The sequence below is a fragment of the Sander vitreus genome, chromosome 13 (genome assembly GCF_031162955.1).
Source record: "Sander vitreus isolate 19-12246 chromosome 13, sanVit1, whole genome shotgun sequence".
NCBI classification, from domain to species: Eukaryota; Metazoa; Chordata; class Actinopteri; order Perciformes; family Percidae; genus Sander; species Sander vitreus.
The window spans coordinates 26383285-26399172 of record NC_135867.1 but is presented as its reverse complement, the minus strand read 5'-3'; the positions used below and the strand labels follow the sequence as shown (position 1 = coordinate 26399172).

Below are 15888 nucleotides of genomic sequence, written 5' to 3'. Positions count from 1 at the left end.
TTTTTCAAAATACTATACTATGACTTTATCACTTTTTTCAAAATACTATACTATGACTTATTTAGCCCTTTTCCCGACATCCTATACTATGACTTATTTCGACATACTATACTATGACTTTTTTCAACATACTATACTATGACTTTTTTTCAACATACTATACTATGACTTATTTAGACAAACTATACTATGACTTATTTCGACAAACTATACTATGACTTTTTTTTATCACTTTTTTCGACATACTATACTATGACTTACTCACTATCCTGACATACTATACTATGACTTATTTCGACATACTATACTATGACTTTTTTATAACTTTTTCGACATACAATACTATGACGTCATCACTTTTTTCAACATACTATACTATGACTTTTTTTCAACATACTATACTATGACTTATTTAGACAAACTATACTATGACTTATTTCGACATACTATACTATGACTTTTTTTTAATCACTTTTTTCGACATACTATACTATAACTTTATCACTTTTATCAACATACTATACAATGAATTCTTCGGCATATTATACTATGACTTTTTATCACTTGTTTTGACATACTATGCTATGATATTTTTTGACATACTATATTATGACTTTTTTTTATGACTTTTTAGACATACTGTGACTTCTCTCGATATACAATATTATGACTGTTTCAAGGCTTTTTTCATCATACTATACTATGATTGTTTTCAACATACAATCACTAAAACAATAAGATGAGGATTTATCTGGGAGAAACTCATAACATTGTTGCATAGAGAGTTGTCTGAATGCAGCTAGTTATACTCTTGACATCTAACAGTAGCAGATGACTTTTTCAAGACTTTTTTCATCATACTATGATTGTTTTCAACATACAATCACTAAAACAATAATAAGACGCTGATTTATCTGGGAGAAACTGATAACATAGCTGCGTAGAGAGTTGTCTGAATGCAGCCAGTTATATTGTTGACATCTAACAGTAGCAGAACAACACTCACTGCTTCGACGAGGATGGGATTCGAACCCACACGTGCAGAGCACAATGGATTAGCAGTCCATCGCCTTAACCACTCGGCCACCTCGTCTGCCTTCCCACAGGTATAAAGTAAAGGTTGGATCCAGGTCACGCCCTGAGTTTTGTCACTTGTTTCAACATACAATACTGTGACTTTTTTTTTATCATTTTATTCAACATACTATACTATGACTTTTTTTGACATACTATACTATGACTTTTTTTATCACTTTTTTCGTCATACTATACTATGATTTTTTTCAACATACTAAAACAACTATACTATGACTTTATCACTTTAGTCAACATACTATACTATGACTTATTTACGACATCCTATACTATGACTTATTTCGACATACTATACTATGACTTTTTTATCACTTTTTTTGACATAATATACTATGACTTTTTTTATCACTTTTTTCGACATACTATACTATGACTTATTTCGACATACTATACTATGACTTTTTTTATCACTTTTTTCGACATACTATACTATGACTTTTTTTGACATACTATACTATGACTTTTTTTATCACTTTTTTCGACATACTATACTATGACTTTATCACTTTTATCAACATACTATACAATGAATTCTTCGGCATATTATACTATGACATTTTTATCACTTTTTTAGACATACTGTACTGTGACTTTTTATCACTTTTTTCGTCATACTATACTATGATTTTTTTCAACATACTAAAACAACTATACTATGACTTTATCACTTTAGTCGACATACTATACTATGACTTATTTAGCCCTTTTCCCGACATCCTATACTATGACTTATTTCGACATACTATACTATGACTTATTTTGACATACTATACTATGACTTATTTCGACATACTATACTATGACTTTTTTTATCACTTTTTTCGACATACTATACTATGACTTATTTCGACATACTATACTATGACTTTTTTATCACTTTTTTCAAAATACTATACTATGACTTTATCACTTTTTTCAAAATACTATACTATGACTTTATCACTTTTTTCAAAATACTATACTATGACTTATTTAGCCCTTTTCCCGACATCCTATACTATGACTTATTTCAACATACTATACTATGACTTTTTTCGACATACTATACTATGACTTATTTTCAACATACTATACTATGACTTATTTAGACATACTATACTATGACTTATTTCGACATACTATACTATGACTTTTTTTTATCACTTTTTTCGACATACTATACTATGACTTTTTTTATCACTTTTTTCGACATACTATATTATAACTCTATCACTTTAGTCAACATACTATACTATGACTTATTTAGCCCTTTTCCTGACATCCTATACTATGACTTATTTCGACAAACTATACTATGACTTTTTTATAACTTTTTCGACATACAATACTATGACGTCATCACTTTTTTCAACATACTATACTATGACTTATTTAGACAAACTATACTATGACTTATTTCGACAAACTATACTATGACTTATGTTTATCACTTTTTTCGACATACTATACTATGACTTTTTTTATCACTTTTTTCGACATACTATACTATAACTTTATCACTTTTATCAACATACTATACAATGAATTCTTCGGCATATTATACTATGACTTTTTATCACTTGTTTTGACATACTATGCTATGATATTTTTTGACATACTATATTATGACTTTTTTTTATGACTTTTTAGACATACTGTGACTTCTCTCGATATACAATATTATGACTTTTTCAAGACTTTTTTCATCATACTATACTATGATTGTTTTCAACATACAATCACTAAAACAATAAGATGAGGATTTATCTGGGAGAAACTCATAACATTGTTGCATAGAGAGTTGTCTGAATGCAGCTAGTTATACTCTTGACATCTAACAGTAGCAGATGACTTTTTCAAGACTTTTTTCATCATACTATGATTGTTTTCAACATACAATCACTAAAACAATAATAAGACGCTGATTTATCTGGGAGAAACTGATAACATAGCTGCGTAGAGAGTTGTCTGAATTCAGCCAGTTATATTGTTGACATCTAACAGTAGCAGAAGAACACTCTCTGCTTCGACGAGGATGGGATTCGAACCCACGCGTGCAGAGCACAATGGATTAGCAGTCCATCGCCTTAACCACTCGGCCACCTCGTCTGCCTTCCCACAGTTATAAAGTAAAGGTTGGATCCAGGTCACGCCCTGAGTTTTTACATTGACATATTATACTATGACTTTTTTATCACTTGTTTCAACATACAATACTGTGACTTTTTTTTAATCATTTTATTCAACATGCTATACTATGACTTTTTTCGACATACTACACTATGACTTTTTTATCACTTTTTTAGACATACTGTACTGTGACTTTTTATCACTTTTTTCGTCATACTATACTATGATTTTTTTCAACATACTAAAACAATAATAAGATGAGGATTTATCTGGGAGAAACTGATAACATTGTTGCATAGAGAGTTGTTTGAATGCAGTCAGTTATGTTGTTGACATCTAACAGTAGCAGAATAAGGCCCTCTGCTTACACAATGTTTTGCATTCTTCATCCCTTTCCCACTATTTAGCTATTTATAGTGCTTCAGCTGTTTTCCATGCTTAATCAAGTCTTATTTATAAATTAATACTCCATTCAAACCATAAAATGTTCCACATCTGTCAGCGACAGCTTTTCAAAAAAACTTATTTAAATATTCCACTTTTGTTCGATACATTATTGGTGTTATTCAACATTTCAATGAAATTCATTCTAATTAAAACCATTCCCACTTTTAGAACTATTCTCACTACTTCACCTTTTTCTCACGCAATTATGCCAGCAATCTAGTTTAGCTTTATCAATTTAGCTTTCCAGCATTCACAAGCATTTTCTGCAGGAAATGCATTTTTTTTGTTTCAAATGAGCCCCGTATACAGTAGATCCACTTGGCTTAAGAACTTTAACCATGATACACAGAGCAAGAAAAGGTGCTGTATGTGTTGTAGCAATAAGGAAAGGGCAAGACTTTAGAGTCAGGAGCAAAGCTGAGGTAAAGTACAGTTTTGTGTCTGTATTACTGTCAGCCAGCTGTTCTGCAAGGGTCTGGAGGAAGGCTGAAGGCACAGATGGCCTAAGGGAACAAGAATGGCCTACAATGTTTCAAAACACTGATTTCACAAAGGAAAAGTTACAGAAACAGTACAGTATTTCTGTCTAGCCAGTGATTTGCCTAATAATGCACCTACAAACACTTCATGCCCCCCTGACTCAGCCATAAATTACACAATAGGGACGTGGCAGGGCTGTGTGCATGTTTAGGTACCCTGTAGTACTCCAGCATTCAGCATCTTAATGAGATCCACCAATCAACTAAATGATATGTATACATTAAAGGCTGTATATATGCTGGCACACACACACACACACACACACACACACACACACACACACACACACACACACACACACACACACACACACACACACACACACACACACACACAACATCACGGCCAACCAGACTCCCATTCCACACCTCCTATTGTCCCACAGTCAGACAGCAGGCTGCAGAAGTGGCCACAACAGGCCGACTTCTCCCCCGAGAGCCTGCCTGGGTCAGATTTGCAGCAACTCCCCCTCTCTTTCTCCAAAAGTCCTTGGGGAGCAGGATCTCCAAGCTGTTGTGGGCTGGAGATGAGGCAGATGCCAACCACTCAAACTAGTAGGAGGTCGGGGGGGTGACATGACTCCTCTTTGGTTCCCATGCCCCGTGGCACACTCATGTCACACTCCTGCAAGTAATACAGATGATAACAGCAGAGAGGGTGCACTGTCCATCTGCTCCTGACACAAAGACACACACATCCTCCTCCACGGAGAAATGCAGCAGGTATACTGTATGGATGTAAATTAGTGTTTCTGTCCCTCCCAAAGAAAAACACACACACTCACACACACACACACACACACACACACACACACACACACACACACACACACACACACACACACACACACACACACACACACACACACGATCAGCTAGGCACTGTATGGAAATCATTGTGGGTGGGGGGTTTGTTGAGTGTTATCATCCTTTGGGGGAGAGCAGGAGAGGCTCTTATTCTTTTCACATCCCAGATTTAATTTCATTCTCCCCTTATAAGATTTGTTGAAAATAAATTATATTTCTATTTATTATTCCGGGCTGTGGTGTAAATATCACGATGCTCAAGACCAAGAGCAGCCACAGAGCTGGTGCCTGTGGCTGTAATTACCATTTATTTACCAGCTCTTTATTCAGATCATACATAGGCTGTAACTTTTGCGTATGTTTCATAAAAAATATCAATATCACCAATCTCATGAACCAGTCAGTAGAGCACATTTAAAAAGTTGACTTTAAAAACACACAGATACACGTGTACATTTTTAGGGAACATGTTGGTATTCTGTGAGAAGATCGAATGAAACCATAGATTACAGTCAGTCGTGCATTATCTACTTTTGACCTGCAGAAATGGTAGTAAAATTAAAATTGTCCTCATTTTGTAAGGGTTAGGGTTAGGGTTAGCTGGAATTCCTTGGGAGATGATTGGTCCCACTTTTAGACCCACTGTCTAAGGGTTTGACATAATGCTGTGTGAGTGAGCTGACCACGAATAACCACAATAATCTGCCCCAGCCCTTTTCCTTTAGCTTAACTTACTTTACATACAAGTGTGATGTTTCCTCCCTCGTTTGTCCTTGTTGTCCTGCAGGGAAGCGTGCCAGGATATACAGGGGGCCACCTCAGGCACGCGTCCTCTTTTCTCATTATAATAACAACAGGACCCTTCCCCCCCACTCACTCACTCACCACACGCACAACCCAACGCACTTTACAGTGTGGGATTGATAAACACTTAGACTTTTAATGCGGTTGCCATGTGGAAATATTTGACTTTATGTCTGTCAGTTCAAATGTTTGGAGTCCTAATGACTCGTTTCACCTCCACCCAGACAGTCTGAGCAAAGTCGCTTTTTTTATGTGATCCTTCCCACTGTTCAGCCACGCTCACCATAAAGATAATAACCAAACACAAATCAATATTTATTTATTTATCGGTCTTAAAACCCCTCCTGTAAAATTATTTCTGAGGCTGCTTATTAAATTATTAATAATATAATATGAATTATTAAATGCTATTAAATCAGTCATGCAGGTTTATATGACCAGTGTTAAAGATCAGCTTAGTTTAGGTGTGTTTAGTTTAGACCCTCTGCCAGCGACAGGTGTTGAAACCGACAGCCGACAGAGTCCTCCCTAAATCAATACAGGGTTAGTTAGCGTGCGTGCGTGCGTGCGTGCGTGCGTGTGTGTGTGTGTGTGTGTGTGTGTTTGTGTGTCTGTGCGCGAGCGCCGGGAGTGGAAGCTTTGGGGAGACAATAGCCGGGTTTGGAGCCCCACTCGGTCAACCATGTGCCGTTGATTACCATACAGCTGTTCGCATGAGGTCCAGACAAAAGCAACATGATAGTCCAAACTCTGCAGGACACACACGCGCGCGAGCAACCCCCTCCCTTCTGTTGTCCTCCCGCAACCTTCTTCAGGCCCAGGAGTGCGACAGAAGAGGCCTGAATAGCCGCTAGACTCACAATGCGCTCTGCTCCGGGACCTGCCCACTCTTTGTTCCCCCACACGCGTCAGAGCAATTATAACGTTGGATGTAAAGAAAGAAAAGCCACGCTATTCTTCCCCGCTTCCTTCTGATATTTGTTTAGTGTGTATACAAGATCCAAAAAAGAAAAAGGAAAACTTTCTGAACAATGATCTATACATTGGTGTTGAAGTTAACGGCTGATGTCCGTGTTTGATGAAATGCAGAGGGCCTTAATTAGATAATGTCCTGGCACGCTCATTGTTTGACACATTTCCCCAAATCTGAATGCCTAAATAATTGTTTATTCTCTTTGATGACATGTTTTATATATATATATATATATATATATATATATATATATATATATATATATATATATATATATATAGTAGGCCTATATTCGTCAGTTTTCCAGCCACTCACTTAAACTATATATTAAAAGTTCTGCAATCACTAAAACGTGGATAGTTTGCTGTTTTCAGACCAGTTGTAGATTTTTTGGTTCATCCAATACTTCTACTATGAAGTACTACTGCGATTCAGTTTTATCACCCACATTAGCTTGAGTGGTAAAGATTCATGCAGTAATGTTAAACATGTCTGCCCTGCGCCAGCTTCTTACGCAGATTCCTATCAAGGACCAGGTCCAGGTGTAATGTGGGTTGTCTAAATCCCCAGGCAGGCCCCCTGTGTCAGGCTGCTCCCCTGAGGTCTGCTCCGGCTCCACCTCCTTCGAGGACGCGCAGCATCAGAGGGTATAAAAACACCGCAGCGTCTATTACGCAGCAGAACCAAAGTGCCAACAATAGGACGGAGGAGAAGACCATCGTTAGGAGACAAGGATTTAAGAGACACCAACAGGATCACAGAGCCCAAAGTGATGAAACTGTTTTGAGTTTTCTTCAACATCGTTTGGGAATATTATTGCACACGACGAATGCGGCCATCCACTTAGAGCTGGAAAACTCTGAGAAGAAATGGCACATTTACACCTGAGATGCCTCTTGGCTCTGGCCTTATTGCACGTAGTAAGTTGGCTTCTGTTTGTGCCAAAAAACGACAACAACAAATCTCATCGTGTCTTTACGCACAGCGTGTCTTATATCGTGTTTTTCTGTCATTGCAGGTTTTGTCCTCTGGTGTGTTTGAGCTGAAAATTAATTCATTCCACACGGCGCAACGCATCTGCAGAAGACACAGGGACTGTCACATATTTTTCAGAATTTGCCTTAAACACCCGGAGGATGTGATCTCCGCCGAGCCGCCCTGCACCTTTGGCACCGGACACACCAACGTTATCAGGGCCGATCACACCTCGATCTCCAGCAGCGCTCCCATCCGGGTGCCTTTCCACTTCAAGTGGCCGGTAAATGGAAAACCATAGTTACACAAACTATACTAGTGTTGTTAGGGTGTTGTATATGGTAGGACTGAATACATAGTTAAGACATCATTTATCCACCAATTCATTATCAATGCCAGATAAATGCGTAAAATGGCCACGTTAACTAATATTGTAATAACATTAAAAGTGTTTTTGTCTGTTCTAGGGGACCTTTTCGTTGATCATTGAAGCCTGGAACGCTGAATCTCCCACCGAATACACAGGTGGGTTGTGTCTTTGACTCGCTGATATCAATACAATGTCGTATCCACGATAAATCACGTGACATGTCGCGGAGTGCCCGTTAATTGGATTTACACCTGACGTCTGTTTTGCCTGTTTTATAAAGCATAATGTAATTGTGTGTTACATCGTGTTAGTCAACTTATTACCACGAGTTTTTGGAATTCAGGGTCAACAAACCTCATTTTTAGTTTGAAAAAAGCAGAAATGATGAATCATTTTGAATAGTTAAAATCAGAGTGTGTTAAATGGATAGTCACATACTTCGTATCTGTTTACGTGTAGCCAGGAAACCGTTTTGAAACCATTTTAATGTTTTTTCTTTTCAAATGCTATAAAAAAAGGATTAAAAGACCCAAATTGCAATACAATCCTTTATTTTACTTGCGATGAGTGTTGTATGGAATCCATCCATGTTATTTTGGGGCAATTTGGTTGAAAAATCCAAATTTCTGATATAGAAACTTTGAAAACGGGTCAGTTTTTACCCGAGGACAACAGGAGGGTTAATAATAAATGTCTCCCCGTTCCTTTCTGCAGACAACCAGAACAACCTAGTGAGCCGCCTGGCGACCCGGAGGAGACTCGCCATCGGGGAGGACTGGTCCCAGGACGTGCACTTCGGCGAGCAGAGCGAGCTGCGTTACTCCTACCACGTCTTCTGCGACGAGTACTACTTTGGAGACGGCTGCGCGGAGTACTGCAGGCCGAGAGACGACACGCTGGGCCACTACACCTGCGACGAGGAGGGCAACCGCATCTGCCTGGACGGCTGGAAGGGGAACTACTGCTCGGAGCGTAAGTGCATTTTCCAGTACTGAGTACATAAGTGTCCTGCAGCAAGGCACTAACATCCTGTAGTAGTTGTGCAGTTCAGTGATTAACCTGCCGGGGGAGAACAACACTGCATTCAACCCATTCAACCACACATAGCAAATCTGGATTATACATTATACATTAATACATGATGGTACTGGTAGCAGGGGCGATTTTAGCTCTTTTTTAGGGGTACTGAGGCACCCCTAAACTTGATCTCGGCACCCCTAAAAAATTATTGCAAAGAAGAAAAAAAAGTCTGTGGAGACTAGTGTTAATCTATTGTGAGCTAAGGAGTTCTGCTCTAGGACTACCACCACATCCTGAAACTAAACCCAGAATCTAGATTCCTATAGATCATTCAGAAACAATTCAGAGCTATTTTCAGCGAATAGTGCTTGCCAGCCATTACTCACAATCACATTAATCTCTAATTTTCAAAAGTTGTCGATACTGCATTTTGCAAATGTATGCTTTTCCATAGATACATATCTGATTTCATTCGTAATACCACTCACCTTTGTACTAATGGCCCTGTGGCTCAGTATTAAAGGAAGTTTTCTTCTATTTTAATTCTAAACTTACATTAAAAGGGTGCACCCCTAAAGCTCTGATTCTAGAATCACCCCTGACTGGTAGTATCTAGAATGTAACCTGTCTTCATGTTATTTTGTAGTCTTCTATGATACCCCAACAGGATATACATATATTTATTTAGTGAATAAGTCATTTCTAATTGTAACAATAGCCTAATAAAATCAAATTTATTTACATGGCATACAACAAAATTACAAACTATTTAACATTGGAAAAAATTATTTAAAAAGTAGGAAACAGAATACAAAAGCAGATGGCCTCATAATTAGGGGTTTTCAATCCAAACTCTCCTTCATGACACAAAACAAGAGAACATTTCACAAACGCATACATCTGAGTAAGTAAAGACATTAAGGGAGAGAGTGGAGACAACCAAAAGCATTTGTAATCAGTCACACATTAGTAACATTGAGGGACTGGATTTTTGCGAGACAAGCAACCCAGACATTTTCTCCTCCCAAGACTTGAAAAATGAGACTGAAATTTTGTCAAGGCAGGAATGGAATGTTTTTTTTAATCTTATCACCCAGGTTGATTTGTGATCTCCTACACAGACAGGAATCTTTTCAGAGCATATAGAGTGTTTCCTTTATCTGAGTGATGTCCCATAGTGTTGTGTTTCACTCTTTTGAAAGACGGTCTGTGGTGTTCCATCTGCCTTTTGTTCTCCGTTACAATGAGAGAAAGAGCTGTGGCCCCCATTACACACACACACACACACACACACACACACACACTTTTTTTTTAAAGGTGACCAGTGTGTGTTAGTGTGTGTGTGTGTGTGTGTGTGTGTGTGTGTGTGTGTGTGTGTGTGTGTGTGTGTGTGTGTGTAATGGGGAGATAAAAGAAAGCATTTCTCTCCGGCAGTGTGCCTACCAGCTGCTTGGCTTAATACTTAACCAACAGTGAAGTCTGGAAAAGGGCTGGGGTCAGACAGGGGGCCCTGTACACGTGTGTGTGTGTGTGTGTGTGAGTGTGAGATGTATGAGAAGGCGTGCCCATTGTAATCATACACCCTCCCTTCTCCTCTCCTCCCCAGCCATCTGCTCGGCCGACTGCAGTGAGAGGCACGGCTACTGCGAGGCCCCTGGGGGCTGTACGTGTCGCATGGGCTGGCAGGGCCCCTCCTGTGGCGAATGCGTCCGCTACCCAGGCTGCCTCCACGGGACGTGCAGCCAGCCATGGCAGTGTAACTGTCAGGAGGGTTGGGGGGGCCTCTTCTGCGACCAGGACCTCAACTACTGCACCAACCACAAGCCCTGCGCCAACGGTGCAACTTGCACCAACACGGGCCAGGGCAGCTACACCTGCACCTGCAGGCCTGGCTTTGGAGGCACCAACTGTGAGCTGGAAACCAACGAGTGCGACAGCAACCCCTGCAAGAACGGAGGCAGCTGCAATGTGAGTACACACTGGGATTTAAAGGTGCACTAAAGTTGCAATAAAGAAACAATCAGGCAAACCGTATTGATCCCATGCAGGGAAGTTCAAGTGTCACAGTAGAAGTGTAAGACCAGTAACTTCAATAAAAACTTCTACCTTAAACAAACAAAGAAAGTTCCAAAAAGAAGAAAGGTCCAAGGCACTCTTCTTGCAAAAAGTGAAAAAGCCGTTATTTAAATGGCTATTCCGCGTTGAAATTGCTAATACTTATAATTTCTTACTAATAAAAATAGAGCTGGGTAACAACCCACGCGTAGCGGAACCAACTGCCTTCTTCAGCGTGTAGCCCTCTGCACACAGTTTCCCCTTTTTGTAGCTACAAGATGATTGCAAACACCTGAACAAGGAGCCAGTGAACTCACAGGTAACAAATGCAAAGTATGACCACCAGATGGCTCTACAAAATATATAGCAGAAAGAGAAAATAAGAAAAATAAGAAAAAGGCGGCTGTCCAAAACAGAGAAATAGGAAAACAAAAATAACAAAATCTAACTTTATTCTCATAAAAAACGTATTTAATATTAAACACACCAACACAACTATTGACTTTGGGCTGTCTTGAGATAAATAGGTGAGGGAATGGAACTGGTTGGTGGGTAAACTGTCTTGTGTCAGCACACATAGTGTGTAATGTTAGCAGCTTAAATACAGTTCAGTTCATGTCCACTGATCTCATCTGAATGCATACTAAGAGAACTAGAGGGCTCCACACATCCCTTCCGGACATCATTTCGTCCTTAACGTCAAGGTTTTTTTTTCTTCCTTTGTGCACAGGACCTGGAGAACGACTACTCATGCACCTGCCCGCAGGGATTCTACGGTAAGAACTGCGAGATCATTGCCATGACGTGCGCAGACGGTCCCTGCTTCAACGGCGGCACCTGTGTGGAGGCAATGACTGGAGGCTACACCTGCCGCTGCCCTCCCAGCTACACGGGCTCCAACTGTGAGAAGAAGCTGGACCGCTGCAGCAACAGGCCCTGCCTGAATGGTGAGTGTGCAGGAGTGGCCCTCCCCTCTGGCGACACCTTGTGGCTGAAGTGCAAATCAGCGGTTTGTAAACTGAACATGAAGTTGTTTTAGTGAATAGGCATTACTGTCAATACTCTTGCATCAACGCTGCAGTTTCATCAGCGGTGGAAGAAGTATTCAGATCCTTTACTGAAGTAAAAACACTAATACTACACTGTTAAAATACTGCATTGAAAATTTTAAGTAAAAGTATGTAAGTATCATCAGGAAAATGTACTTAAAGTATTAAAAGTAAAAGTACTCAATGCAGAACTCTCCTCCCATTGTAGAAAGTGTAAAGGATCCAACCAGTTGTGTGTTTAATGGTCTAATCATTTCAGCTGGACTTGTAGCCGTTATATTGTTGGCTAGTTTACTTCAGAATAAAACATCAGATTTTATAAACTGCATATGTTTTGTGTGCAAAAATCTTAATGTGTAAAGTAACTAGTAACTAAAGCTGTAACAGATGAATGTAGTGGAGTAAAAAGTACAATATTTCTCTCTGAAATGTAGAAGATTAGAAGGAGAAAGTGGCATGAAAAGAAAAGACTCAAGTAAAGTAAGTACTTCATTACCCGTTCCTGATCTCTTGGGTGCTGAACAGAGTATTTCTCTGTCCTGCAGGTGGTGACTGTCTGGACCTCGGCCAGAGCGTCCTGTGCCGCTGTCAGGCGGGCTTCACCGGCGCCAACTGCCAGGTCAACATTGACGACTGCGCCTCGACCCCCTGCCAGAATGCCGGAACCTGCCAAGACGGTGTGAACGACTACACCTGCTCCTGCACCCTGGGGTACACCGGCAAGAACTGCAGCGTGCGCTCCGATGCCTGTGGCGTTCACCCGTGTCAGAACGGTGGCACCTGCTTTACCCACTTCACTGGGCCGGTGTGCCAGTGCCCAAAGGGTTTCATGGGTCCGAGCTGTGAGTTCACGCTCCAGCCCAGTTTCAAGCCCGCTTTGCGCCAGATCTCCCAGCCCTCCTCTGCCACCCTCACCGTCTCCTGCATCCTGGCCATCCTGGTGCTGGTTCTGGTGGCGGGTATTATATTCTTGAGGAGGAGGAGGAGACTGCAGGGAAGGAAGCAGCTGAGCGACATTGCAGTTTACAACGACTTGGATTCGGTCAACAACATGGGAGGAAGCGAAAGAGATTCCTTCCTGAGTCCTAATGGCCTGTTCAAGATCAGCAACGGCACGGCTCGCCTCAGCCTCTCCCTGTGCCCTGACGGAAGGTCCGGGTACAGGCCCAGTCCTGTGGAGAGCAGCCCAGCCAGAGGCGAGCGTCCGGACTTTATGTGGAGGGACGAGGCCGGCCTGGGCTCTGGGGCGGGGCTGAGATGAAACAGAGAGAAAACATGGACGTTCACAGGGGTAAAGGAATATTAGCACTTGTTGCTCCTCTGTCTTCATGCACAGTGAAGAAAGGAGCAAATCCATGAGTTGAAAAAAACAACAACACTCTGCTTATGCAGGAGATAATGTACCATTCAAAATGTAAGCATAAGAAACAAAATGTTGACAAATGAACTATTCTGATGAAGATGATTTTTACAAAGATTATTAAAAAAAGTATATAGGGCAAAGCTCTTCCATGTTTTAAGACCCAAAGAAACAAATAATACGATCCACCTTTCTTAGGACCTACAACACAAACCAAATACAGGAAGTCACAATACTCGTTACTGGTTTTATATGGTTATTGTTTTTAAAATGTTCACTTTGATTTTTGAAACACACATTTTTTTTGTTTTGCTTTTCAATCTTCCTTTGGATATTATTTCCGTATTGTGCGTATACCATCATTCTTTATATTATTTATTTATTTGAACAAAAAAAAAACGTATGTTTATGGCTTCTCTTCGATTATCACAGATGTAAAGATATATTTATATGATGCTGAATGAAGACCGACGCTTGATGTTGTACCTGGATGTTTTATGGGCTGTGAAGGCTGCGTGAAATATCCCAAAGATATTCAGAGCAGGGATAGAAAGAAAATGTGCTTTATAACACAAAGTCAGCCATTACTGTAATTTATAGATATCGTTTATACACTACTGATCGCATTGCTCCTTCATGTGCCATTTTGTGTTCATGCCAAAGTTTGTGTTATGTTACATGTTTTCATTCATATTATTTAATTTCATCATGTTGTGGTTGTGATGTGGAATAAAAGATTTGCTTTGATGTGATTCTGGATCTCTCTGTTCTGCAGGTGTGAAGTCTGCCACGTTATTCCTAGACAGAATACTGTATTAGAGGAACTTAAGATGATATTATAAATGTGTCTTTGTACATGCTACAGGACAGTGGTTCTCAAACTTTTTTTTCAATAATGTACCCCTTTTGAATTGTTTCTTTAAGAGTCTTTAAGTACCCCCTGACCAGCGTGAATCATTTTTGGTTGAAAAAAAAAAGTCTCTATGAAGAGGAACAGTACAGCGCTGTCAGCGATAGATTTACTTAACAGCTTTGGAACTGAAAATCATTTAAATGCTGATGAGAAAAGGAGACAAAAACTGTAAAAAAACAAACAAAAAACAACAAAACCTTAGAAAAAAAGTACGGCAAGAATAGGTCGAAAATAGTATCAAAAACTTCAAAAACAGTCTCATAACTTCAAAAAAAGTGAGAAACTTGTAAAAAGTAGAAGGAAGGCAAGAATAGTTCCAAAGAAGGCAACACAAATGTCACATTTTTGGTAGGAAAAAAAAGTCCACTTAAAGAGGAACGTGTTAAATATCTCACATACCCCCTGCAGTTCTCCAAAGTACCCCTAGGGGGACACGTACCCCCATTTGAGAGCCACTGCTATAGGATATAGTGTGTTATGAGTTTAGGCTGCAACTAACAATTTATTTTTATTGTTGATTCATCTGCCGATTGTTTTCTCAATGAATTGGCTAATCGTTTAGTCAAAAAAAAAGAGTCAAGTTGCCTGTTTTGTACAACGGATCGGCCCAAACGCCGTGATGTTCAAATTCCAATTCTCTGACACAGAAAATCAGCAAATCCTCATATTTGAGAAGCTAGAACTATATATTTGGCATCTTTGCTTTAAAAATGGCCGTTAATCATCATTCAGTTTACACTGACTTTAACTAACACCATTTAAATGAGATATTACTTGATGTAAGATATTATTATGACGTGCTGTTTGTGTACGTCTCTATATGCATGTAGACCTCTGTCACACAACTATCACTCTAATTGGCTGATGCACTGCAGGAGTCCCTGTGATGTGTAAAACATAGAAATCAAATATAGCCAGCAGAATTGAGTCATATTGGAAGCTGGTAAGAATAACAATAATTATGGATTCATTCATTATAGTGGTCACCAGTTTCTGTTATATTAAGTTCAGAGGAACCTAATCAAAGAGGTCTATCGTTACGGGACACTTGGAGTCTCACAAAGAAGACGGTAACACTTTGTATTAAAAGGTGTTACCAATAAGACTTCCATACCTACTAAAAACCTACACCCAAAGTATTTAAATGTTCTTTCGCATATTACTTGTCCTGCCTGTTTTTTTAAATTTTTTTATTTCACCTTTAATTTTACAGGCAATTCAAAACAGGTTCTTATTTACAGTGGCGGCCTGACAAGTGACAAAGCCTTCCCTTACGGTAAGGGAAGGAGGGCTACAACATAATATCCACAAGTGCACAGGTCCATGGGTGTTATGCTGATTATAAACATTATAGACTTCATTCAACAGTCAA

The 15888-nt window shown here is 39.6% G+C and overlaps 1 protein-coding gene and 2 non-coding genes across 3 annotated transcripts; 1 reads left to right on the top strand and 2 right to left on the bottom strand.

The window, feature by feature from the left end:
* Nucleotides 1–1011: 1011 nt before the first annotated feature.
* trnas-gcu (transfer RNA serine (anticodon GCU)) lies at nt 1012–1093 on the bottom strand. The gene has a single exon. It is a non-coding gene; the product is annotated as a tRNA-Ser (tRNA).
* A 2008-nt stretch (nt 1094–3101) lies between these two features.
* Nucleotides 3102–3183, bottom strand: trnas-gcu (transfer RNA serine (anticodon GCU)). The gene has a single exon. It is a non-coding gene; the product is annotated as a tRNA-Ser (tRNA).
* A 4292-nt stretch (nt 3184–7475) lies between these two features.
* Nucleotides 7476–14355, top strand: dlb (deltaB). The gene is made up of 7 exons (XM_078265784.1): nt 7476–7694; nt 7793–8032; nt 8217–8274; nt 8834–9091; nt 10746–11107; nt 11925–12141; nt 12789–14355. The coding sequence occupies exons 1-7, from the start codon at nt 7644–7646 to the stop codon at nt 13502–13504; spliced, it is 1902 nt and encodes a 633-aa protein (XP_078121910.1). The 5' UTR covers nt 7476–7643; the 3' UTR covers nt 13505–14355.
* The last annotated feature ends 1533 nt before the right edge of the window (nt 14356–15888 follow it).